Raw genomic sequence first — 27,486 nt, 5'->3', positions numbered from 1 at the left:
TGGCACTCAAGATTTATTTGTTGAATAAATGAGTGGGTATTTTTATTGCTTTGAGGAAGATATGATTAACTCAGTACTGGTGATCTTAAAAGATAATATAGGGAACTCCCTGGTGGTCCAATGGTTAGGACTCCATGCTTTTTCACTGCTGTGGCCCGGGTTCAATCCCTGGTCGGGGAACTAAGATCCCGCAAGCTGTGTGGCGTGGCCAAAAGAAAAAAAAATTATATAGCTACATGGAAACATATCCATTTATAAAACTAAAGAGTAGAAAGATTAATTAAAATATTTCATCCCATTACTTGAAATGCTACCCACATGAGGTATCTATAACTTCGGACATTTTCCTTTCTAGAATAATGGCTGGACTCCTTAAGATAAAACACACAGAATGACTAAAGGTAATTGTCCTAAGGCAAAAGCGGGGTGGGTAGGGAGAAGGGGGATTTATGTAATATCTGTTCCTGTTTCATCTTCCGCTAGAGTGTAAGTCCCTTGAGGACATGGCCCACTTTATACGCCTTTTTCTTCTCCTATAATACCTATCTGAATGTGTTGCAAATGGTAGGTAATCAGAAAACACATATAGGTAATGAAAAACACCTGTGAGTTTCAAATAAATCATATATATATATATTCTGAATATTTTGGCAGTAAAATAAGAGTTTCTAAATCTATCACTGGGCTGCTAGAATACACATGCTTGTTGACAAAGATCATAAATCTTCATAAAATGTTAGAAAGGGGGAGTAGAAAAATTCTAAATATGTACAAAGACAAACTGTCCTAAAAATACTTTGTTTTAAATAGCGATAGCATCAACACTGCAGAACATAAAAAGCAGATCGTGTCAATCTGAAAAGTTCACAACTATAAAAAAGATGATGGTACTTCAGTCCAGACTTGCTAACTGGAATTATCTTCGTATGCTATCCAAAAGCTTGCCTACACTTTGATGGGTTTATAGAAAAAAAAGTCCTTTGTGTATTCCTTTAGGTTAGTTCCAGAAAATACAGACAAGCCTCCTACAGGGATTTACCGAAAAGTTGATAAAGTTCAAGCTCCAGGACTCCCGTTTGCTCTGGCAGGAAGCTCCAGAAACAGGCTCACATGTTCTTTTTTTTTTTTTTTTTTTTTTTTTTTTTTTAGAGCCCTCACCCCTACTCCACCTAACACAATTGCATAAGCTTCAAACTCATAAAACCTGGGCCCACCCCTGCCAGCCAGCCATTAAGAAAACTAGGCTAGAATCTGCAAAAATGATCCAAAAACCATTTATTAATTTCAAGCATTTCTCCATAGTCTAAGCAAAGAGACGTAAATGGGATTCAACAGTCTCTTTGGGGTATTGTTAGTATTACTTTTCCCAGGAAACAAAATGAAGTCTTGGAAACCATCACTAGATAAAAGTTACTTTCATTAAATGTAACTATACATAACCCTAGATAGTTATTACCCATAAAAATTAGGTAATGTATCACAGTGAACTACATTGCTAGTGTTCCGAACTTATTTTCTTTCTTTAAATTTATTTTTAATGGAAGTATAATTCACATTCAAATATTATTTTCAAGTGTACAACACAGTGATTTGATGTCTATATAGGTCACGAAACGATCCGCAAAATAAATCTAGTTACAATCCGTCACCAAAGTTAACACAATATTGACTATATTAGAACTTATTTTCAATACTAAATAAATTATCTTCATTGGTGCTAAGTACAATCGGTTAAAATAAAAGCCAATCCGTTTTCATTCTAAATTCGAGTCCCGTTGTATCACAAAACGAAGTGGTGCAACCGAATGTTAATCGTGTGATTTAATTAAGGAATTACAATAAGACTTATCCAATATTCACTAGATTTGCAACCATTTTTGACACGAAGATCAAAACAAAAAATCCGTGCTGCCATCTCGGCTTTTGGCTACTGAAGTTTTCAAACTCGAGTAGTGAGTTCTTAAAGGCTACAGAGACAATTTGGGGTGGGAGCGGGGGTACACGCAAGCAATCCCACACTTTCCCAGTCCCACCCCTGCTCCCGGCCTCGTCCCGTGTTTGTATTGTAACTAGGTCCTCCCCTCCGGTGTGTAGCTCGCACTTAATTTTTCATTAGTGGGCAAAGTGGTACTAATATCTGGTAGTTTTTCTTAAGTATGATAGCCTGTGACGTTAGCTACACCTACCCTACCCGGGGTTTAACTTTGAGGATGGTCCCCTCCATCCCTGGACAGGTCCACAGGGCATTCCCGCTGCCCCCCTCAGGGTCCCTCGGTTTGGGACGGGTCCCAGGCCACTTCTCCAGAAGAGGCGCCGGCAGCCCCCCCCCCCCCCCGTGGAAACGCCCTGAGGAAGGTCTCCTTGGCGTGGCCGCACCGCCGGGGTAAAGCGACCAGGAAAAGCGGAAAGGTGGCCTCCACGCACTCCCGATAGGACGCAGCCCGTTCCCAGCCCAGGACGCGCCCGCCAGGAGGGGGAAGGCAGCGTCGCCACCGAATCCCGGGCAGGGCCGCGGGACCCACCTCCGGCCCCCGCTCGCTCCCGCCCTCCGCCCCACCTCCCCCTGGCAGCACAAAGCCGGCCGGGAGGCGGGGGCCAGGCCTGCTGGGCGGCCGCCTGGACGAGACGGGACCCGGGCCCGGCGCCCCGCGGCTCAGGCTGCCGAGCCCCAGCGCGGCTAGAGTTCCCGTCCCGGACGGGGCGGACGCGCCCCCCGGCTGGCCTTAGGAGGCGCGGGAAGCCGGGCTCCCCGCCTTTTCAGGCGAGAGTCGCCTAGGGAGGCCCCCGCGCACTCGCTCCGTCCCGCTAGCCACGCCCGAGGTGGCGGCCTCCGGAGCGGGGCGCCTGGGCCGGCCGGGCCTCGGAGGGCGGCGAGCTCGCGGGGCCGCGGAGGCTGTCCGGGCGGGGCTGACTCGATAAGTTGCAGGCGCCCCGTAGCGCCTGACCGTGGCGCAAACTCGGGCCTCAAATCAAACCCCCTCGTTCCCGAAAGGTCCAGTCCTCCCGCACCTGCGTAAGATGGCCAAGCCATTCGGGGGCGGGCGGGAGGGGGCGGGGGCACGGCGGTGGGGGCGGCCCCCGCGGCCCCCGAGACCCGGGCCGCCCGGCGCCTCGCCTCCCGTCGGGGGCGCACACGCGGGCGCGCACACGCACACCCTCCGGCCCAGTGCGGGAAGATGGCCGTTTCTGCTTCAGGATAAAGGCTCTTTGTTGCGCTCGCACAAAAGCCGCCAAGACCCGCTTTTCCAGCAGGCCCTTTGGGCTAATCGAAGGAACTCAGCTGAATTTCCAAATGGCCCTAAGAGCCTGAAGCGGTGGGAGCAACTAAAAGAGAGGGAGAATAACAGGCCTCCCGCCCTCTTCTACCAAAACCTCTGCCAATATACAAGGATTCGTCCTGGGAGACCGGGGCTGAGATCATTCGTAAGGGAGGAAGGAAAGAGGAAAACCTACTTTTACTATCAAGGCCCAAAGGGGGTATTAAACATTCATATTCTTGCAGGGTGTCTCCCCTTAACCAGGGTAGAAACATAATCTGGAAAAGTCTGGATACACCAAAAAGAAAAAGAAAAAAGAAAGAAAAAAAAAAAAAAACCAACAATAGCAACCTAAAAAAAAAAAAAAAAAAAAAAACCAAAAACCAAAAAACATAACAAACCAGTTGCCATCAGCCCAAAGTGGTAGTAGCAGCAGCCGGCGCGTGTGATCCACTTACTTGTCCGACTCTTGTGACATGTTTGATCCAATGAACTCGCTCCCCTTTTCCTGGAGCCTCAGCCTCTGGTGAAACTGGACTTTCAAGTCTGTGCAGGTGAAGGTGTGTGAGAGCGCCCGAGATGGCAGAACAAGAGCTACAGGTAATTCTGCTTTTCCGTCCCCCCTCACCACTCTCGCTCGCTCGCCCGCTCGCGCCCTCACCTAGCCGGAAAGGTGGGATAAGGGGGGGCCCCCCTCACATGGGGCCCGAGCTCGGAGGCGGCCGGGCGGCGCGGAGTCCTCCCGGATCGTGGCAGTGGGCAGCCACAGAGCACAAAGTGGCGGACTTGGGCGGCCACAGGTAACTTTCTCGCAAGGAGCTGAATTCTTTCACTAAAGGGTACAAGCCCGAGGGACGAGCTGCGCGGTGATTGGCTGCGGGGCTCCCTCAGGTGAGCTGCCATTGGCAGAGGCGCGCTCAGGTAAGGCCCTTCTCCAAGTGCAGGTAACTCACTCCGAAGTTTACCTGAGAGCAGCGGCGGCACGCTTGCAGCTCTGCGGCAGCCCGTGGGAGCTGAGGGTCAGTGCTTCGAGTAGACTTCATGCTACGTTTCCCTTCTTCCCGGAGGCCGGCCTGGGAAGGGGGGTTGGGGGTTTGGCGGGGGGGTGGGGGGGATTGAGGGAGAGAAGTTAACAGGAAAAAAAGCAACACCTGCAACCACTAGGGATTGTGGGTCAAACGGAAGGACTAAGGAGAGCTGAACTCGGGGATCCCAAGCCAACCGGAATCAAATGCACCGCACCACCACAAGGCTTTTTAATACCCACATTAAGAGGACTGTTTGACAGTGTCGGAAGAGTACGGGACTAAAGTGTACGTTGTGCTCAGAGGAGGAGAAAAACACAAAGATCGCCGAGTCTGTTACGTAATTGCATTTTTAACATACTTATCCACAACAAACACTTTTCGTGTCCCGATGTGTAATAGATACGATAGATTACTAGATTTACAAATAGGTGAGCATCCTTTCATGACCTAGACGGATAGGGAGTGGCGTGGTTTTGATGGGCTGAAGAAATGTGGTCGAACAGACGCTAATATGGCTCAGGCACACCTCTTCCATCTTAACTCGGCAGCCTGGGATTCCAGAGCTGCAAACCACTGAATCCCTCCCATAAACCTGTTGTCATTTGACGTTTCCAGGCAAGCGTCAACATTTACATTGTAATTCAATAGAAGCAGCGATTACAAAGGAGATTTATCCTTCCAGCTTAATATGGTTGCCAAATAAACAATTCAGAATGAAACTGACTTTTTTGCAGTTTTGTTTCTCCTGGTTGGGAACAACGAATTTGCAAACGTGTAATTTATAACCACTACTTCCAACGAGTATCTGTGGAAGTTCCGACAGGAATCTAGCCCATGCATATGAATTGTAGAAATAAAGAGGGCATGGAAAGCTTATCATGATTTATTTCGAATTAATACGACATTGACAGAGATGAAACAACTTCTATTTTAACCTGTATGGATCATAATGAAAATTACATTATGAGACAAGGTTTGGCTGTTCTGTGTTTCATTCTCAACAAATGAATTTCAAAATTTTTTCTTACTTTTTAAAGACAGTATAAGCACACACGCTTACTTTTTAAAGATAATACGATACTTCAAGATAATGCAGTACCCACCTCTCCTCTGCCTTCTTAACCTCCTGTCTAGAGGCTACCAAATTCCACTTTTAGCTATCTATTCTGTCATTACCTTCCTATTTCTAAATAATTTACACAGCTATCCCTTGATTTATCTATTTAGATGATGTGCTTTGTCCACCTGTTGCCTTAGATAAGGACTTAACTCTATCAAACCCCATCTAGTTTCATCTTCCACCATTCATCCAATATATCTCTTTCACAGTTTAGGGATAGCAAGTAGTCAGTGACTGTGCAAATACTAGTCACAATAGAGCAACTATGGTTGTTTTCTTTCTTATAAAAACCTTTTATCTGTTTACTCAGTTTGTGATGTTTCCAACCTGATATTTTTTCTACAACATGTCTATCAAATAACTGTCACATTTATTTTCCAAATGATCAAACAATCAATCCCATTCCCCACCCCCACCCCCACCGGAAACATCCCTCCAAAGTCCACTGTCCTCTTCCAATGGAGATAATTTCCTCTCTGGACCTGCTACTCAGTTGTCATCCTGGGACATCTCCAGAGTAAGAACCACATTTCTCTGTCCTGTGCCTTTTATCTTTGTTTGCTGCTTCATTTTCCATGGCATATGTTCCAGTAATAGCCCAAGAATGGGTACAGAAGGTAAAATTTTAAATGTCTTTATTCAACTCTTACTTTTTAAAGAGTTTGACCAAGTGTAGAATTCTAAGTTGAAATATTTCATTCATAAGTTCATAAAAATTGCTCTTTTATCTTCTAGCATCCAATGTTGCCATTGAGAATTCGGATGTCATCTTGATTCCCATTCCTTTGTGATCTGGAATTTTTCTTTCTAAAAACTTATAGAATAATCTCTTTATCTCTAATATTCTGAAATTTCATGATTATGTGCCTTGGTTACCTAATATTCTGAAATTTCATCATGTTGGAGGCTTTCATCAAATGTTTGCAAACCTTTGACTCTCCCTTCTTACTTAAGAATGAGGTCATACGGGAATAAAGACACAGACCTACTACAGAATGGACTTGAGGATATGGGGAGGGGGTGGGGTGAGATGTGACAGGGTGAGAGAGTGTCATGGACATATATACACTACCAAATGTAAAATAGATAGCTAGTGGGAAGCAGCCGCATAGCACAGGGCATAGCACAGGGAGATCAGCTCAGTGCTTTGTGACCACCTAGAGGGGTGGGATGGGGAGGGTGGGAGGGAGGGAGATGCAAGAGGGAAGAGATATGAGAACATATGTATATGTATAACTGATTCACTTTGTTATAAAGCAGAAGCTAACACACCATTGTAAGGCAATTATACTTCAATAAAGATGTTTAAAAAAAAAAAAAAGAAGAAGAATGAGGTCATAAAACCCCACTGGAAACTACATATAGGGGTGGGAGGGAGTGTGCTTGCTCATTGCTGGGCTCGCTGTGTGGTGATCAGATAAAAAGTTCACCTTTCCTTAGGAAGATCCCCCAAATATCAGAAACTAGAGGTCTTTTCTTCTGGGCTCTTAAGCATCTCAAGAGAAGTATCTGCTATCTCTTGCCTGAGGGAAAACTCACCTGGCTGCCAGTATTCTCAAAGCAGTTCAGGAGAAGGGATCCAGATGGGTCTCTGCTCGGTATGCAGTTTCTCCTTCTTTCTTTCCTGTAGGTGCCTTACTCCTGCCCTTCTTTCTGCCTGATGTACAAGCCTCTCTCCTGTTTTTCCTGCTGGAGTTGTAATCCCCTGGCTCCAAGAAGTGGCACAGGGCACCTGAGCTGAGGATCTAACAACTCCAAATACCCACATTCACTCAGCTCTCGGCCTGTCACCTCTCCCTCACTTCTGGGATCCTGAGACCTCTCACCAACATCTCTCTCTCTCTCATGATCTCTGGCATCTCCAAGACCCAGGCCTATCTGGTGTTTTATAGAATAATCTCTTGGGCTGTTTCTGTACTGACCTCTAGGATGACATTAGAGTAGCTTCCGATGTTCTGTTAAACCAGTTTCCAGGGCTTCCCTGGTGACACAGTGGTTAAGAATCCGCCTGCTAATGCAGGGGACACAGGTTCAAGCCGTGGTCCGGGAAGATCCCACATGCCGCGGAGCAGCTAAGCCCGTGCACCACAACTACTGAGCCTGCGCTCTAGAGCCCACACGCCACAACTACTGAAGCCCATGTGCCACAACTACTGAAGGCTGCGTGCCTAGAACCTGTGCTCTGCAACAAGAGAAGCCACCACAATGAGAAGCCCGCGCACTGCAACAAAGAGTAACCCTGCTCGCCTCAACCAGAGAAAGCCTGCGCGCAGCAACGAAGACCCAACCCAGCCAAAAATTAATTAATTAATTAATTAATTAATTAAAAAAAACCCAAAACAAAACAGTTTCCACTCTTCCATCCAGACCATCTTCCAGAAATGTGTTGAAATATATCCTTTGCAGATGACCCCACCTCCATCCTCTTTGTCCCTGTGGATTTATCCTTTTATGTTCCTTTACTGTCCTTTTCAGGAGACAATGAACATAAACAAGTATGGGCCAATCTGCCATCTTTAATGGGAAGCCATTTCCAAAACTATCCAAAAGCTTTTACCAAACTGTCCCAGATTTGTTTGTGCAAACAAAACCAGAATTTGTGGGCAACCCTTTCCTTTTTTTGGTCAATGGTGGCCAAGATTCCTTTCTTCCTCTCCAATATCTAATAACTCAACTTTGACTGCATCACTTAGTATCCCCTGATTGGCTACCTACTGCGACATTGATTGGTTAGTTTGTGAAGGATAAGATCCTCCGTGGACCATTTAAAATCATTGACCATGCAATTACCTCTGTTACCCAATTGTTTTGATTCTTTTGGCAAAAGAGTTGTAAGTGACTATGAAACCCTGCCACACCCATCATGAGAATGTGCTTCTCTCTCTCATTTTAACAGTCTTCATAGAATCTTCACCAGGAGTAGATTCCATCTCAAGAAACCACTTTCTTTGGTCAACTCAGCATTCATGAAAGTTTTATCATCAGATTGCAGCAATTCGGTCACATCTTCAGGCTCTACTTCTATTTCTAACTCTCTTGCTATTTCTACCACATCTGCAGTTACTTCCTCCAATGAAATCTTGAACCCCTCAAAGTCATTCATGGGGATGGAAAGCAACTTCTTCCCAACTCCTGGTAACGTTGATATTTTGACCTCTTTCCATGAGTCACCTCATTGTGAATGTTCTTAATGGCATCTAGAATGATGAATCCTTTCCAGAAGATTTTCAATTTACTTTGTCCAGATTCATCAGAGGAATCATTGTCTGTGGCAGCTATAGCCTTATGAAATGTACTTCTTAAATAGTAAGACTTGAAAGTTGAGATGACTCCTTGATCCATAGGCTGTAGAATGGATGTTGTGTTAGCAGGCATGAAACAACATTTATCTCATTGTACATCTACATCAGAGCTCTTGGGTAACCAGGTGCATTTTCAGTGAGCATCGATATTTTGAAATGAATCTTTTTTTTTCTGAGCAGTAGGTCTCAACAGTGGCTTAAACATTCAATCAACCAGACTATAAACACATATGCTGTCATACAGGCTTTGTTAATCCATTTATCGAGCACAGTCAGAGATTTAGCATAGGGCCCTAGGATTTTCAGAATGGTAGATGAGCATTGGCTTCAACTTCAAGTCACCAGCTGCATTAGCCTCTATTAAGAGAGTCAGCCTTTGAAGCCAGGCGTTGACTTCTCTCTAGCTATGAAAGTTCTGGATGACATCTTCTTCCAATACAAGGCTTTTTCATCTACATTGAAAGTTTGATGTTTAGTGTAGCTACCTTCATTAATTATCTTAGCTAGAGGGACTTCCCTGATGGCGCAGTGGTTAAGAATCCACCTGCCAATGCAGGGGACACGGGTTTGAGCCCTGGTCCGGGAAGATATCACATGTCACAGAGCAACTAAGCCTGTGTACCACAACTACTGAAGCCCGCGCACCTAGAGCCCGTGCTCCACAACAAGAGAAGCCACTGCAACGAGAAGCCCGCGCACCACAACGAAGAGTAGCCCCCGCTCGCCACAACTAGAGAAAGCCCGCACGCAACAAAGACCCAATGCAGCCAAAAATTAAAAAAATAAATAAATAAATAAATAAATTTATTAAAAAATTATTTTAGCTAGATCTTCTGGATAACTTGCTGCAGCTTCTACATCAGCACTTGCTGCTTCACCTTGTACTTTTATGTTACGGAGATGGCTTCTTTCCTTAAAGTTCATGAACCAACTCTGCTAGCTTCAAACTTTTCTTCTGCAGCTTCTTCACCTATCTCAGCCTTCATAGAATTGAAGAGAATTAGGGCCTTGCTCTGGATTAGGCTTTGGCTTAAGGGAATGTTGTGGCTGGTTTGATCTTCTATGCAGACCACTAAAACTTTCTGCATATCAGTAATAATTTTGTTCCACTTTCTTGCCATTCATGTGTTCACTGGAGTAGCACTTTTAATTTCCTTCAAGAACTTTTTCTTTGCATTTACAACTTGGCTAACTGTTTGGCACAAGAGGGCTAGCTTTTGGCCTGACTCAGCTTTCTACATGCCTTCCTCACTGAGCTTAATAATTTTCAGCTTTTGATTTAAGGTGAGAGATGTGTGACTTGTCCTTTCACTTGAACACTTAGAGGCCACTGTAGGGTTATTAATTGGCCTAATAGCAATATTGTTGTATCTCAGGGAATAGGGGGGCCTGAAGAGAGTGAGAGAGATGGGGGAATGGCCTGTCAGTGGAGAAGTCAGAACACACACAACATTTATCTATTAAGTTTGTCATCTAATATGGGCATATTTCATGGTGCCTCAAAACAATTACAATAGTAACATCGAAGATCACCTATCATAGATCACTATAACAAATATAATAATAATGAAAAAGTTTGAAATATTGCAAAAATCATCAAAATGTGACACAGAGACACAAAATGAGGAAATGCTGCTGGAAAAATGGTGCCAACAGACTTGTTTGATGCAGGGTTGCCACAAACCATCAATTTGTAAAAAATACAATATGTGCAAAGCACAGTAAATTGAAGTGCAATAAAATGGAGTATGCCTCTACTGAGGGTTAGGACCTCAACATATGAATTTAGGGGAGGCACAGTTCAGCCCATAACAGCATCCCTCCTCCATGCTGTCAGGAGACAGAAGTGTATTCTAGACAAATTGAACCAGGAAGACCACAGGCTTGGGTACATCGAGGGAACCATCAGGAGTGAGGCATTGGACCTATAACAAGGAGAGTATGTGAAGGCCACATGCTAATCAGTGAGATACCATCTCCTAGCTTCCTCCACCCAGCCCAGTGAGCCAGGAATATACCACTTATACCACAATATACCAGCCAGCTTATACCACTGCCAGCCATGCCTCTCCTCAAGGTAGGAGATGAGAGGATCTTTCTTTGGATTAATTATAAGGCCCTAGAGGAAAGACCTACAGATACTGATGTGGGTGTTTCCCAATCAGGAAAAAAGAGAGAGTGAGAGAGAAAGAAGGAAGAGAGGAAAGAAAAGAAAAGAAAAGAGAGGAAGGAAGGGGGGAAGGAAAGGGACTATTCTCTACCAGATCCCCTTTCAACAAAGTCCATCAATCAACAAGTCCCACCCTCACACATAGAGCTTCTAAGAAGCTTTTTATGTGACACTCTTAAATATAGATATGAGGTTAGGTGTCACCAGACATTTGAGAAAAGCCTCCAAAATGAAGTATAAAGACCAGAACAAAAATGTAAGTTAAAAAAAAAAAAAGTAAGTAAAACAGTGATTTTGAGGAAAACAGGTGGTATAAGGATGGAATAAAGATTCTATAATTAAAATATGAGAAGATATTGCATCCATGAAACAAGAACAGCATACTATTTTTTTTTTTATGGAATGCTTCACGAATTTGCATGTCATCCTTGCGCATTTGCCATGTGCTGCCAAAGTGAGCACCAGCATACTATTTAAAAGCAATAAAACAACCGTCAGAGAAGCAAAAAGGGCTTGTGGACGTTAAAATATAAAAGCTGAAATAGAGCCTCTCTATATTTGGAGATAGAATCTAGGAAGCCTCCCAAGAAGTAGAACAAAAAGACAACAAAATAGAGAGTGAAAGAGAACAAATGGCAAAATTGCAGGATCAGTCAAGTAGGTCTCATATGTGACTAAGAGGTGTTTCAGAAAAAGAGAATGGAAAAATGTTGGGGAGGGAATTATCAGAGAAAAGAGAGAATATGATTTTTTAAAAACTCAAGTATTATAAGTCTTCTGATTGATATGACCCACCTAGTGGTCAGCACAGTGGGTTCTAAATAGTGTAAATTGAAGCAATTCTCATAAAATGTCTGGGCTGAACTTTCTAGCCCAGATGAATGAAATGAAAATAAAATGAAATAAGCAAAGAGGAAACTGCTTAGACACAAACGAACAAGAATAAGAAAAAAGCTTCCTTCCTCCCTCCCTCCCTCCCTCCTTCCTTCCTCCCTCCCTCCCTCCCCCTTCCTTCCTTCCTTCTTCCCTCCCTCCCTGCCCCTTCCTTCCTTCCTCCCTCCCTCCCCCTTCCTTCCTTCCTTCCTCCCTCCCTCCCTCCCCCTTCCTTCCTTCCTCCCTCCCTCCCCCTTCCTTCCTTCCTTCCTTCCTTCCATGTCACCCCCCCCTTCCTTCTGTCTCTCTGTCTTTCTCCCTTTCTTCTTTCTCTCTTTTCCCTTGTTCCCTCTCTTGGGACAAAGCTCTCCCTACCAACTGCAGGAATCCCTGAGGCGATGGGACTTCTGGCTGTAGACTCCAGACGGCACGGTCGGGCTGACCTGAGCCGGGGGTGCTGCTGGGCACCTTGGAGAAAGAGCAGTGGAGGCTGGGCTGCGCCCCTCACAGCTGGGGCTGTTGGTGCCTGTCACCCAGGTAGCGAGCTGTTCCACAGGAGAAAAATAGGCTGCAGGAGCGGAGAGTGTTAGAACTGCCACCACGGGAGCAAGCGGTTCTCAGCGTAAATAAAGCAACGTATGGGCCTCTTGGTAACACCCTGGACCTCCTTTTATCTTAGAACTTCTTGCCTTTTCCTCATTGACGTGTTCTGGCCATGAGAGAAGACCAGAAGGTCAATATCCTTGGAGTGCTCAGATCTATCCAGACTGTTTCCCAGAGCTCATGGATGGGTGGTGTATGCCCCAAGATGCAAAGAGCCACCCAAGGAAAATCAGTGCCTGGATGGAACCGCTGAGAACAAACACCTCAAAAGACATTCCTCCTGCCTCCTGCAATGACATGCCTACTTCTTTTGGGTTTTTGTGGAGATGGGTTCGGCTACTGATCAAGGAAGGGTTATGCAACCTTAAAATTAGTGAAAGGTTTTTGTAAAAAAAAAAAAAAAGAAAAAAATGGGAGTTCCTTGGTGGCCTAGTGGTTAGGATTCCGGACTTTCATGACCCAGGTTCAGTCCCTAGTTGGGAAACTGAGATCCCACCAGTCACATGGCACGGTCAAAAATTAAAAAAGAATGTATTAGCTCACTCAACAACACTGCCAGCTTGAAGATATTGGGGGGGAAAATACCTTTAAATACTAAATTATATGCCTAGACAAGTTATCGATGAAGTATGAAAGTAGAATAAAGTTCAATTCCAGAAGCTCAAGTTCTAAAAATCACCTCTCATGCACCCTTTCTCAAAAAGATATTAGACAACGTGATCCATTAAGGCATGGGAGAACACAAAGAACCAAGAGATAGTCTTAGGACTCAGAAAAGAGGTGAGGCAACAGAGGAGAAAGTTCAAGGGATGTCAGAAAATGATGGCTTTTTAGCAGGCTTAGAGAGCAACTAAACTCTCTCATCCAACAGAGGCCTCCAGGTGGGTGGGGAGTGCGGCAGGTTGAATCCAAATATTAAGTTTAACACTGTGGAAAATTATATTGAGAAACTCTCTGAGGGTGTGAAAGGTATTAGGAGTAGGTACAGAGAAAATTAAGCAAATATTTAGCATTCAGTAGCTCCAGGGGGAAAATTATACAAGAATGGAAATATAATCAAATTAATCTTCTACATACTTGGCTCAACAGTGAGTAATATTCATATGATCATCATAATAGAATTACTGAATGATAATTTACTAAAACTGGTGATAAACCTCACCTGAGAAGATGGAAGGAGGACGATACTGGTATTGTGTGGGTGAGGAGGATGTGGAAGTTTGTGAAAGAGTTAAATCATCATCTACTATAACAGAAAGTCAATAGCTTTTTTGCCTACAACTCATACATCAGGATCTAGCAACCAAACATCAATTAGGAATTCTTTGGGCAGCTAGTAATATCAAGGCTGATTAGCAGTAGTTTAGAAAAATAGGATTTACTTTTTCTCATTTAGAAAAAAAAAAAAAGGGCTGAAAGTTAGCTGGCACTTGCTTTGGGGCTGACCCTCAGTTCTGGCATCTCTGAGATTCTCTTGGCCTTTTTCACGTGGACACAAGGTGATCCCTTCAACGTTAGCTGTTACATCTATGCTTAAGGCAGTAAGAAGGGGGAGAGGGTGGTGCTCATTTCAACTCTGTCATTTGTGAAGAAAGAAATGCCAGCACTGACATTAGAAGCCTCCTAAATGCCTTCACCTCATTGGCCAGAACGAGGTTGCGGAAATGTGTTCTGGGTTAGCCAATCGACATAGTATTTAGAAATATGGAAGTAAATGCTAGAATTTGAAAAAGAAAGCTCAAATAATGAAAAAGAGTTGCCCTTAGGAGTGGGATTGGAAAGTGGGGAGGAGTGAGGCATGGGTTGATATTTTTCAATAATATTAACCAATATTATTTTCAATATTATCACTCAAGGTAATTATTTGACTTCTAAAACTATATATACTTTTATACACATGTGTAGTTTATATACACGCACATATATATATACAATTTTGATCAAATAAAATTAATTTTCAAAATAAAAGTGCAATTGCAAACATATCATGTTCCCTCTTACCCAGGGTCTTTGCGTTTGCTATTCTATATCCCTAAGACTCTTACTCTCTTCTGTCCCTCATCTAACTAGCTCCTAACCTTCCTTCGGATCCATGCTCCATCATCTCATGCACAGAGAAGCATCTTCGGCTCTCCCAGGTTAGGTGTAGGTATACTGGGGAGATACATTTCTCCGTGATTTATTAATGCAGCAACATGCTCCTGTCTCTGAAAACACTTGTCACAGTTGTGATTTCATATTTATTTGTGTGCTGTCTGATCACCGGCCATCTCCTTCCACTAGACTCTGAGCTCCAGGAGGGCAGAGATGATGCCTGTTACAGGCTCATCACTTTCTGTGCAGCACTTGACACTATTGCTGGCATTTGGTCAGCAGCTTCATAACTCTGAGCTCTGAGTCAGCGTTTTTGCACTTTCCTGCCTCTCACAGTAAAAAGTTTCATGTCCCTACACAGCAAAGTTCAAAAGCAGGAAGAAGGTAGAGCACTCACTTTAGGGATGAAAAGATCTTTCCCAGAAGCCCCCATCAGACTTCCCCTTCCATCTCATTGGCCAGAACTAGGTCACATGACCAGTAGAGTTCAGGAGCTGGATCCACCTTCTGTGAGATCAAGGAATCTCCACTCAATATTTGAATAGATCTGGGTTATCTTAACAAGAAAGTAGTGGGAGAATGCCGTTGGGTTAAAAATATGTATCAATTAGTGATACCACAGTGTTGATAGCTTCATAATACAGGTGATAAATTTGACCTTCATTTTGGATAATGTAAGTAGCAGATCTGGGATTCAAATCTTTATCTGCCTTATTCCAAAATCTGTACCATGCCACCTCCTAGCTTTAAATGTAAAGATCTTCCTGTATCAAGATGTGGTAGATTTAGTCATGAATGGCTTTACAGAAGAAAAATACTTTAGACATGGTCTTGAAGGAAATTACACAAATTGGGTTGATGGAGTGAATGAGGGGGCGGTTGTGAGGTATTATATTAAAACCACCCTCTTCATTTTCACTCTGTATTAAAATGCTTTTCATGTATCCCGTTGATCATGAGACCATCCCTCTCTATTTTGGGGATTATTATTGCTTTGATGGTCTAAATGAACTATAAATAAACTGGGAAGAGATGACATTTACCCAAGGGAGAATGCCAAAATGAGAACCCAGAGACCATGGCTGGGCTACAACAGAACAGAATGTTCTCTCTGAGATTTTTAATGAGGCATGTTCATTTTTGATACCTCAAAATACTCTTTAAACTGTCTCGACCCAGAAAAACATATTCAAAAAACCTCATATCATGAGACTGCCCCTTTCCAGTTTGATAACCTTCAGCAATTCCTTAGTACACATAGGGCCACCTAATCTATGAATTGAGATGTTCCCCACTCTAACTCCAATTCATCCTCACTGGTTTTCTGCAGAAAGAGACTTGAGTTAAATATGGCTGGATATGGGGTCTGCAGGGCTACAGATTGGAGGGAACTGTTTTTGTCCAAGGCTTGGCACCCCCTCAAATCAGAAGTATAAGCAGAGCCATAAAACATGAATGAAAAGTGGAAGGTGGATCCAAAATGCCCAAAAGGATATTTGGAGAGAACTTAAAGTTTAAGTGGGACAAAGGAGATATTAAAACTGGTCCATGATCTAGGATATCAAGCCAAGAGGTACGAGTGAGTGGATGCCAATTGGGAGCATTGAGATTCAGACAGCAAAAAACCTAGGGCAATTGTCTGTGGCATTTGCTGCTGGGGATGATTTGCTTTTGTTATCCACCCTGGTCTTGGTACAGCCCCTCCCTCCCCTGCATCCTATGTTGTCAGTTCTTCCTGGGTGGTCCTGGCAGAAAGCCCTGACCTTTCCCAGGGTACTTTGGAGATAGCAGGCAGGCCTCTGCGGCACAAGCTGGTCCATGCAATTCCCAGTATACTAAGTTTTGGAGACCATCAGAGCACAGGACATTTTTCACTGTACTTTTTCCATCTCTTGTTGCAGAACTTCAGGCAGAGATGTGCATGAGGAGAGGAGAAGGAGGTGGTTAAGTCTAAGTGGTCCAGCCCAGTGGGAAGGGGCTCGTCATGGGCTTGGGCACTGGAGGCAGAAGCCATATGAAGGAGGCCATGATTGGTCTCTAAGCAGTAGTTTTCCAGATTGGAAGAGAGAAGATTTGCCAGAAAGACAGCCCTATAGTGTTGCCCAATTTAGATGTACACCCTCATTCTTAGGGCCAGTTTCTTGAAACTCTCTGAGTGGCCTATATGTAGCTCCTTCTGGCTCCTGTGAGATTTTAGACATTAGAGATGCACCAGGGCCTTGCTTTGTAAAGTGTAGCCACAGGTCAGTAATATTGGAATAACCTGGAAGCTTGTTAGAAATATAGAATCTCGAGCCTCCTAAATTAGAGCTACATTTTAACAAGATTTAAATGCACATTGAAGGTTTAAGAAGCATTTTCCAGGGCTTGGAAATACAGCCACAAGTGAAAGCCGTATCTCCTGGGGGTTCAGAGCAAAGAAGTACAATGGATGGCTGTGGGTAAATTGTAACCAGTGGGCCAGCTGTGTTGTTGTAGCAGAAATTCCTCTTCAAAATTCACTTGGGATTAACAGTGGATGAAACTAATGTGATGAACGGTTAATGGGAAACTTTAGGATGAGCTATCAGGTGGTCACCACATAAACCCATTGATCAATCTTAGCATCATTAAAAGCAGAACAACAACAACAACAAAAAAGCAGAACAGCCAGATGCTGCAGGCCTTCTGAGGTATTCCACGGCAAAGCCTGTGGCATCACCTTTGAGGTGCTATTCCCTAAAAAATGAAGCAATCTAATCAAGCCTCTGGAAACAAGGAAGAGAGGGAATCAAGTTGAAAGACAGTCCAAAGGAGCCAAACAGACACATCTAGAATATTGAGAAACCTGAGGGAAACAGACTTAGTTACTGCAACAAGTCAATGGCATGAAAAAAAAATTGTGGGTTGGGGAGAAATCTACATCGAAATGAATATAAAAGACAAACAACTAAATGTAATTTGTGGACCTGATTTGGATCTTGATTTAGAAAAGAAACATGTTTAAGAAATGTATATGGACATACGTAGATGCACAATGACATGATATCTGAAACTGGCTTTAAAAGAATTAAAAGAATTCAACAGAAGGGAGAAAAAGAGTAGATAAAGGAAATGTGGCAAAATTTTTCATAATTATTGAATTTGCGTGAATGGGTCTATGAGGATTCATTGTATTGTTCTCTCCTCTTGCTGTGTGAGTTTAATTTTTTTATAAGCAAAAAACTGTTTTTGAAAGCAACAAAATCCAGAGCTCAATGTCCATATTTGTCTAGCCAAGGTGCTGTAGGGAAGGGAGCGGACAGATATAAGTGGGTATGGAGGGCTTCACACAAGGCTTTCAAGAACCAGAAAGTGGAACCAGCTGGGGTCTCCATCCTCCACTGGCCCCTGCCTGGGCGGGTGAGAGCTTGGGAAGTATGTGTGTTTGTGTGGTGTGTGTGTGTGTGTGTGTGTGCATGTGTGCGCGTGCAATGAGGGGGGCACTCAATTTGAAAATATGATATTTAAGCAAAATGATATGACTCTTCCCTGAGAGCTGGTGAGGACCAAGCTGAGGATGACGTTCCCAAGGACCAAGTTTGGAGGAGGGAATTCCTTTCCCAAAATATCAGGTGATGCCCAAATCAAAAAAACAAAAGGAGCAGAAACTGTGTAAGAAAAAATGTGCCCAAAAGCCAGGTAGGTCCCCAGAAACACAGGATCCTCAGGAATTAACAGGGGCAGGTTCATGGTCGGGCCTTGGAGTGAGAGATAGAATGAACACGTAAGACTTGGGGATAACAGGGCCAGCCCATGGAGAATCACTTAGAACTCTGGATCTTAAACCCGGATGTCCATAGAATCTCCATAGGAGCCTGTCACGAATGTACATTTCGTGGCCCAACCTCTAACTTAGTGAATCAGAATCCCCAGGGGTGAGTCTCAGGAATTTGTATTTGTAACATGCGCTTCCATATGCACAGGGATTTTCGCCACACCAGGCAAGCACTGGTACCAAGGCCAGCAGGTCTGAGGAACTATCAGCCCAGGTTGCCTTTAGAATCTACCACTTCATTGGGCCAGCTGGTGCATGGCTCCTGTATGGCTCATGCCAGCTCTAATGGCCAAGAGCAAAAAGACGTCAATTTACCAAAGAGACATCAATTACTCAGTCTGACCTCCTAACACTTCCCTTCATTGACTCTGTGCCCCAGGCAAACTGCTCTGCACATTGTATCTTAAATGCTCATTGCATTTTCCAGCTGGTATTTAAAGTAATTTAACTTTAATAACTTAAGACTGATGTAGGAATGAAGAGAGAGGAAGAAATGTGACTGCTCTTTATCGTAAGGATTTTAAGGAAATAGAGTTCTTAGGCTTCCACCGGAATCATAAATTGTCCAGAAGGAAGGACCTACAGAAATTATCCTGGAATCCCAGATTTAATCTTGCATTTCTCATTCTATCTGTTGCTGCCACACATTTTCTGTATCACTGGTGGCTCGAAGTCAGAACTGCCTGTGATTTTGTAACATGTAAGGCATTAATCATTAGGCAATCCTCTGCTTTACAAGTGCCTTTGACATTTCAACGACTCATAAAAAGTAACAATTTTAGGAGGTCTGTTTGTATTTTTGAATATGTAAACATTTTTAAATGAAATAATGGTGTATTTGTTATCTATTGCTGTGTAACAATCTACTTCAAATTTAGCAGCTTAAAACAACACACAGGGACTTCCCTGGTGGCACAGTGGATAAGACTCTGCACTCCCAATGCAGGGGGCGTGGGTTCGATCCCTGGTCAGGAAACTAGATCCCCTGTGCATGCCGCAACTAAGAGTTCCCATGCTGCAACTAAGGAGCTGGCGAGCCACAACCAAAGAGCCCAGGAGCCACAGCTAAGGAGCCTGCCTGCTGCAACTAAGACCCGGTGCAACAACAACACCAAAAAAAACAACCACCACCACCAAACATTTATTATCTCACTCGGTTTCTGAGGGTCAGGAATCTAGCAGCAGCTCTGCTGGGTGCTTCTGGCTGAGGACCCCTTATGAAGCTGTGGTCAAGCCATCAGCCAGGTCTGCAGTCACCTGAAGTCCAGAGGATCTCTTTCCAAGTTCACTCACGTTCTTGTTCCATGGGCTGCTGGACGGAGGGCTCAATTACTTGCCATGTGAATCTCTTCACAAGGATGTATGTATATCCTCCAGAAATGACTGCTGGCTTCCCCTAGAACAAGTGAAAGAGGGAGACCTTAACATCTTTTATAACCTAATTTTGAAGGTAGCATTTCATCTTTTCTGCTGTATACTGTTGGTCAGACAAACCAATCTTGGTGCGATGTGAGAGGGAACTATGCCAGGGTGTAAATATCAGGAGGTGAGATCTTTGGAGCTGTCTTGGAGGCTGCCTACCACATATGGGTAGTTTTCAAAGCTTAAAAAAAATTAAAAATTAAAAAAACTTGAAAAACTAATAGAATAGACTCACACATCTTCATTTATGACAAAGCTATATGAAGTGTAGTGGAAACAGGACAGTCTTTTTAATAAGTGACTCTGGGCCAGTAGGATATCCAGATGAAGGAGGAAGGAAGGAAAGAAAAACAAGGAAAGGAAAGGAAGGACTTGACCCCTACCTCACACAAAACAAGTTAATTCCAAGTGGATTATAGTTTTGAATATTAAATGTAAAACAATAAACCTTCCAGAAGATAACAGGAAAATATCTTCATGACCTTGGAGTAGGCCAAAAAAAAAAAAAACCAAGAGAGACAGAGAGAAGCAAGGAAGGAAAGAAAGAAAGGAAGAAAGAAAGAAAAAGAAAGAAAGAAAGGCTTCTACAAATCCATGAGAAAAGACAATCTAATGTGAAATGAGCCAATAAACTTGAATAAGCAATTCCAAAACGTGGATAGCCAAATAATCACTCTACACAGAAATGTACTCAAAAACAAACAGAGGGACTTCCCTGGTGGTCCCAGTGGTAAAGAATCTGCCTTCCAATTCAGGGAACTAAGATCCCACATGCCGTGGGGCAACTAAGCCTGCACGCCACAATTACTGAGCCTGCGCACCTCAACTAGAGAGCATGTGCTCTGGTGCCCATGCACCACAACTAAAGAGAAGCCCGCGCGCCACAGCGAAGAGCCTGGGCGCCTCCATGAAAGATCCCACATGCCGCAACTAAGACCCGACGCAGCCAAAAAATTAATTAATTAATTAAAAAAACAAACAAAAAAACCCAGAAACTTGTTTTTAATACAACTTATTACTTTTACAAAAGTCTTGTAAAAGTAATATACATGTGTGAAAATGTTGTGTAATATGTAGGTGTGTATACAATCCTCTCAGAACGTCAAATCAGATTTACAGGAGAGTTTAACGTGTTTATATGTCTCTTATAAAAAGTAGTTTTCATTTTGGATTCTTTAATAATTATATTTTCTCCACAGCAAGTGAAATGCTTTTTTGTTTCTTCTGGCTTCTCTATTTTATCCCAGACATTCAGCCTTTCTGGTTTAGTTAATGTTGTCCTTGTTTCAGCTGTTTAGCCATGTCCCTCAGTTGGTAGAATTTACCAAGTATCCACCAATCTACAGAGCCTGAACTTCTCTGGTTTAAAAAATGGAAGCAGTGAGAATGGGCAGACTGGGAGGGAAAGAAAAATTAAGGGAAAGAAAGTTTGAGAGTGGACGTGGTCAGCTTGGAATCTTGGAGAAAGCACTGCGGAGTCACCTGCAGCCTGGGATGCCCAGCCAAAAAGCAAAATGAGTCCTTAGCCGGGATCAGCCCACCATCCCTACCCACTCTGTTCTCTGCTCCAGGCGTCTCAACCCTTAGAAAGGAAGACAGCGCATTCTGAAGAGGGCCCCAGTCCTTCTCCAACAGATTTCATGACACAGGTAGCCGGCTATGTCCAACCACCTTAGAAGCTCCCTGTTGCTTCTGATAATAGGCAAACTGTCAGCCCTTCAGGGAATTAGGAAGGATTCTGCCAAAGAATGTATTTTGTTGGTATGCTCTGTGATTTGTTTTTTTTTTAATGGCGGTAGTATTTTTTTAAGTGAAATTTCACATAAAAGTCTGATTTCAGCTTCTCTTTAGAAATCAGATGATCTGGCAACACTGGGCCCACGTGGCAATAATGGCCCCAAGTGGATATAGTTGCCTCCTGTTTGCTCAGCCTCTACCAGTCTCTGCATCTCTGCAGTCCTCGGGCTGGCTGTCAGCTGTCATTTCTAATCACTCTTCCACTATTTTTCTAATATTTTTTCTGCTACTATGCCTTGATCATGAATGGGGGAAAAATTTAGGCTGAGAAGACCACCGATTTTAAGAAAATTATGAGTCTATTTCTCTATGGAAATAAAGAATATTGTGACGTTTATTATGTAAAGAATGCCTGTATCTGTGAGAACAGGTGGTTGCCAGAGGGGAAGGTTGCGGAGGGAAGAGAAATAGGTGAGGGACATTAAGAGGTACAAACTTCCAGCTGCAAAATAAATGAGCCGTGGGTATGTAATATACACTGTGGGGTGTATAATCAATAACTATATAAGATTTTTGTATGGTGATGGGTGACAACTAGACTTACCATGGTGATCATTTTGAAATGTATAGAAATATCCAATCACTATGTCCTGTCCCAGGAACTAACATAGTGTGGTAGGTCAGCTATACTTCAACAAACAAACAAACTCATAGAAAAAGAGATCAGATTTGTGGTTGCCAGAGGTGGGAGTTGGGAGAGAGGGAATTGGATGAAGGTGGTCAAAAGGTACAGACTTCCAGTTATAGGATAAGTAAGTACTAGGGATGCAATGTACATGATAAATATAATGAACATTGCTATATGTTACATATAAGAATTGTTGAGGGTAAATCCTAAGAGTTCTCATCACAAGAAAAAAACGTTTTCTATTTCTTTAATGTTGTATCTATATGAGATGAAGGAGTTCACTAAACTTATTGTGGTGATCATTTCATGATGCATGTAAGTCAAATCATTGTGCTGTACGCCTTAAGCTTATACAGTGTCATATGTCAATTATATCTTAGTAAGACTGGAAGGAAAAAAAGAATGAAACTATCTGAAAAACACAAATTAATAAGGGTCATTAAAAAACATAATAAGGAATTCCCTGGCAGTCCAGTGGTTAGGACTCAGCGCTTTCACTGCCGTTGACCTGGGTTTGATCCCTGGTTGGGGAACTAAGATCCCACAAGCTTCGCAGAACAGCCCAAAATAAAAAATAAATAAATAAAAATAAAAATAAAAAACATCATAAAAGCTAGGATAAATGAGATTACACAGGATGAAAACGTTATCAAACTGAAGAAGAAGATAGACATGTCAAGAATTTGTTTTTATATGTGAATAAAGTCAATGAAGTTGCTGCAAAATGCAGTTATGAATTTGATGTCAGGGCATTTAAACCTTTCACAGATGATGGCTTTATAAAAGCATCTCTTAGGGTGTACTCTGATGCTTTTGCAAAAATGTTCCTATAAAAGGGTTTCATCTTCAAGGAATTCATGGAAAAGACTCTGACAAGTACAGGTTTCTGGTAACTGACTATACTGCTGAACTGAATGAATAAGCATTTTCAGAACTCTAATGGAAAACTGATGAATTCATAAAAGTGCTAACAAAAGACCAAGATGAAAAAAAAAATTAATTACATGGGACTGAGTGAACTGATGAGGATGATTATAATTTTTGTGACTTTCTGTTTGAATAAGAAAAAAAAATCCCACAAGGACTCAGGGTCAAAAAATATACAAATCAATTTTCATTGCAAAGTAAAGGAGCTGTTACAGTGGAGGATTACTGGACTGAATGTCAATATTATGACATAGTATGAGTGTGTTTCGTGTTTGGTAATTGCAATCATTGTTGCTTTTGTTGTGGTCATCCAAAAAAAAAAAAAAAAAAGATGTTCTACCATTTAAATCTAAATTTTGTTTTCCTCTTATCAATTTTCTGTTACTAATTGACTGCTAAAGAATATGTATTATTTGCTTTCAGGTCATCCAGCTTATTTGATCCTCACAATAGCTCTGTGAAGTAAAAATAAATAAATAAATAAATTTAAAAAATAAAGCATCTCTTAAACATTGCAAACTGTATCGTCCCTTACTAGCAATTGGGAAACACTGGAACTCGGCATGTGCAAGATAAGACTGGAAAAATCGGAGGAATAGTTTGTTGAGGTCTCCGAAGAGGCCCCCATTAAATTGCACTCTTTATCACCGAGGTTCTAAAAAATATGAGACAAAAAATAAAGATTAAAGATGGAGGCCAAAATGTCATCTTTCCAGTTGAGAGAGGTACACATGAGGTCTTGAGTTAACGGAAAAACGAAGTTGGGCCTGCAGTCTGAATCGAGTTCCTGTTCCTGGGGCCTGGTTCCAGGCCTGCAAACTGCACTGTGGAAGAGCAAAGGAAAGCCTGTGCTGCCCACAGGCGGGTACTGTTCAAGGGGATGAAAGACAGCAAGAAGCCAAAACAACATGTCTAGTTTATTTCCCCAAATTTTCAAATCAAGTAAGTCACTCTAAAATCACTAAAGGTGTGTCCTATGGACAAGAGCACAGGTCTGAACAATGCCCCCCAATTAGCTCTACTAATGCATGATGTTAATGAGAATTTAGATGGGACCAGAGAATTCTTAGACATGGCAACTATGACAGGAAAAGGTTTGGTTTTATGTGCTGTCCAGTGCAAGCCTACACCAGTAAAACTCATTAAGTGTGACCTCTGATGGTGCTCTTGTGAAGGACAATGCAATGTCAGGCTTGCTTCACATCTTCCTCTGTGGTGGTAACAATTTCTCTGTTCATGGAACATACCGATGGAAGCTGTTGAACCACAGTATGACGTGACCACCAAAGCATCATATGCCAATACTGCAATATCTAATCGTGGGAGTCTCTTGCGAGTAGTTATCCTAAATATAAAAATAGGCAGTTACATTTGTACATAGTTGTTTTCTGTTATGAAATGGAATTCGACTAATCCCCCTTAGAAGACTCAATGGAGATACAGACCTGAGATAAGTATTTTGGTGCATTAGGAACGGAGAACATTCTGTGGTTCTAACGAAAGAGGAATGAAATACCTCCTCTGTGTGCAGGTGGCCTTCGAACCTCTTCTTAACCCTTGAGAAGGTCGTCCTGTAGGTTGGGTTTCCACAGTATGTGGAACTTATGCTTGTATTGGTTGGATTCTAAGTTGCAAGCACGGAAACCCACTTGAGCTGGTTATGCAAGTGGGAATACATTATCAGGATCCAGGGCTCTCACAGAATCCCAAGACAGGCGTGCAGCTGTGTCTCAAAAGGGGGCTGTGGGACTTCCCTGGTGGCGCAGTGGTTAAGAATCCGCCTGCCAATGCAGGGGACACAGGTTTGAGCCCTGGTCCGGGAAGACCCCACATGCCGCGGAGCAGCTAAGCCTGTGCGCCACAACTACTGAGCCTGTGCTCTAGAGCCCGTGAGCCACAACTACTGAGCCCGTGTGCCACAACTACTGAAGCCCAAGCGCCTAGAGCCCATGCTCCGCAACGAAAAGTAGCCCCCTCTCGCCGCAGTTAGAGAAAGCCCGGGCGCAGCAACGAAGACCCAACACAGTCAAAATAAAATAAATAAATAAACAATAAAATAAAATAAATTAAAAAAAAAAAGGGGGGGCTGTGGCCAGCAGCTGGGTGGCCACAGAGCCCAGAGCACATTCTCGCTGCCTCTCTGGTTTCTCTCTGACGATCCCTTCTTTCTTTCTTAACAAACGACCTGGCTCTGCTACTGGTACCTTGTGGGGGGGGGGGGGGGCGGAAGATGCCTTCCTGCTCCACTCAGGTGCTCATGGTTGAGCACACGGAGGAAACCACCGAAATCTCTCTCTCCACCTTTCTCTCAGCCCTTCTCCCTCCCTGTCTCCACCCCTCCCTCCCCTCTGGCCCCATCCCCATTCTAAATTCCCAGGTGAAAAATATGATTGGCCTAGATTAGATCAGCATTGACCCTAAGGACCAGTCAGTTGTTGCCAGGCAGGCAGGAGCATGCAGGAGAAATGGCTACACTCCCTACCTGACCCCCCACCAACCACCAGCACCAACACCAGTTTGGATGCACTGGGCTCATAATCCAGTAGGTTTCCACTAGACTGGGTAGTGGTGCAGTAACTTTGTGGGATTTTTCTCCTGGCTAAACATACAGACACACACACCACAGCTTTGAAAGGACGTATTGAATCTTACTCCTTTTTCTGTTTTCCATACTAGCTCAGTGGCCTAGATGTTAGTGAAAGAAATATATGTGGTAAACTGAATATATGTTTGTTATATGATTGACTATGAAAATGCACAGACCCAGGCTGTGCTTCTAGGGCAGAACACACACATGCGTGTGCATATGTACACACACACACACACACACACACACACACACACACACACACACACCCCGCTATGAGTGATGCCCCTCAGGATTCTTCAGTTACAATCAGAAGTATTTAGCTCTGGCTTCTTTAACAGAAACAGATTTCAGTGGAAACCTATAGATATTGGACAGAATCAAAGAGAAATCTGTATATCCAGGTTCAGGAAGGACAGGAACTGGGGCTGCTCTCAGGTTCTCAGTCAGCAGGAATGAGTTGATGGTCTCCTTAGGATGCTGTCCCACCATTTTCTGCCCTTAACTCGAAATCCAGATCCCAGGGAGAAGGCATCTAACTGGCCTAGCTCTAGTCAAATGGCCCCATGCCTCCCACCCCAGCACCTTGACTGATTGTCCCACCAAATGGCATCCAATGGGACAAGGACAGAGTCCCCACAGCAATACTGTCAAGAGGGTTATACTCCAGATAGGCAAAGACAACAGAGCCCACTGTGAGAGCCCCTTGGACTGTCAGGGCAGTGATACCTGTGGTGAGGTGGATGGAAAATGAGGTCGCTGCTGCCTGGTCCATTCATTTTGCCAAGAAGCCTCTGGGAAGCTCCCTACGCAGGCACCCAGGAGAGATGGAGGCCTCTCCAGCCGTGGCACCTCGCTGGGACTCCATCCAGGAATGTTTCCTGCTTTCCAACATTCTTAAATAGGGTATCTGGATGGGAATCTGAACCAACATAGCTTTGGTTGAGAATGACTCATCCTTAAACATCCTGGGGCACTTTCCAAATCATGAAAACTAAAAGGAAAGGCAAGGTCCTTTCCCTGGGGCAGCAGGGGAAAACTTGAGCTGGTGCTTTGTTAAAGCGGAAAGCAATTTAACCAGCGTTGTCACTCACCTGAAGGACCTGGAGTAGATCCTCAAAAGTGTATGGAACTAACAGATGCCCTTGAGAGTCTCTCCAGTCCAGTGGTCCTATCTCAAAGGGAGAGGATGGTGAAGTCACACAGTGTTCATTTCCAGATCCCGATTTATTGGACGGAGGTGACCAGCCAGCAGTCTGTGATGCCCCATGTGGCTGCCTCAGCCCATGTGCCCACCCTGCCCACCGTGGTCCTAGAAGGTGGAACGCAGTGCCCGGGACAGGGCCATCTCAGTCTCAAGACAGACCCCTACAAGGCCACCTGAGTGCAGAATCCTTTTTGTTTAAAAAATCTTGCCTCATGGTGTCTTTCCGAAGCGTTCACTCTACTTTGCATAGAAACAACAACTCCCTTTGTTTTCTCGCTCGTATTTCCTTAACTTATGTGGTGTTGAAGTAAATCACTTCCATTACAAGGGGCATAAACAGGTCTGGTGACAAGCACAACTCGCCCTGGCCCACGCTTGCCCCTCAGCTGAGAGGGCCCAAGTCTTCTGGAGAGAAGCCCCCAGCTGTGGTGGGCCTCTTGCCTATTGCACAGAAATGTTGATAAAGGTTGATTCCAGTTGGTAGGTTTTTGGGTGATTTTTTATTTTTAGGTACTATTTTATAGTTTCTAACATTTGCATGGGCTTATATTACTTCCCCCCCTCCTCCCCTCCCCCATCCCCCTCTCCCCAACCATGCTGCGCAGCTTGCAGGATCTTAGTTTCCCAACCAGGGGTTGAACCCGGGCCCCAGCAGTGGAACCAAGTCCTAACCAC

At 43.6% G+C, this 27,486-nt stretch overlaps 1 protein-coding gene and 1 long non-coding RNA gene across 10 annotated transcripts in view; one reads left to right on the top strand and one right to left on the bottom strand.

The window, feature by feature from the left end:
• The window catches only part of GRHL2 (grainyhead like transcription factor 2), a 175,604-nt gene extending 171,515 nt beyond the window's left edge, over positions 1-4,089 (bottom strand). The window contains exon 1 of one of the 4 annotated variants that reach the window (XM_082434309.1): positions 3,919-4,089. Coding sequence is in view for 2 of the 4 variants with exons in the window: in XM_082434305.1 (XP_082290431.1) it covers positions 3,716-3,735 (20 nt within the window). In the remaining 2 variants the exon portion in view is untranslated. Of the gene's footprint in view, positions 1-3,658 lie in introns of all 4 variants that reach the window. The other 3 variants (XM_082434307.1, XM_082434305.1, XM_082434306.1) reach the window with 3 other exon arrangements.
• Positions 3,736-27,486, top strand: part of LOC309647222 — a 62,140-nt gene continuing 38,389 nt past the window's right edge. For 3 of the 6 annotated variants that reach the window (XR_014255864.1, XR_014255865.1, XR_014255866.1), the window contains exon 1: positions 3,964-4,057. This is a non-coding gene — a long non-coding RNA (uncharacterized lncRNA). Of the gene's footprint in view, positions 3,858-3,963; positions 4,058-12,115; positions 12,288-14,423; positions 14,492-27,486 lie in introns of those variants that run through there. The other 3 variants (XR_014255862.1, XR_014255861.1, XR_014255863.1) reach the window with 3 other exon arrangements.

This window comes from Balaenoptera physalus, assembly GCF_965194825.1.
Source record: "Balaenoptera physalus genome assembly, chromosome: 17".
Lineage (NCBI taxonomy): Eukaryota > Metazoa > Chordata > Mammalia > Artiodactyla > Balaenopteridae > Balaenoptera > Balaenoptera physalus.
Note: the sequence above shows the minus strand (reverse complement) of the source record. Positions and strands in the feature narration are given on the sequence as shown.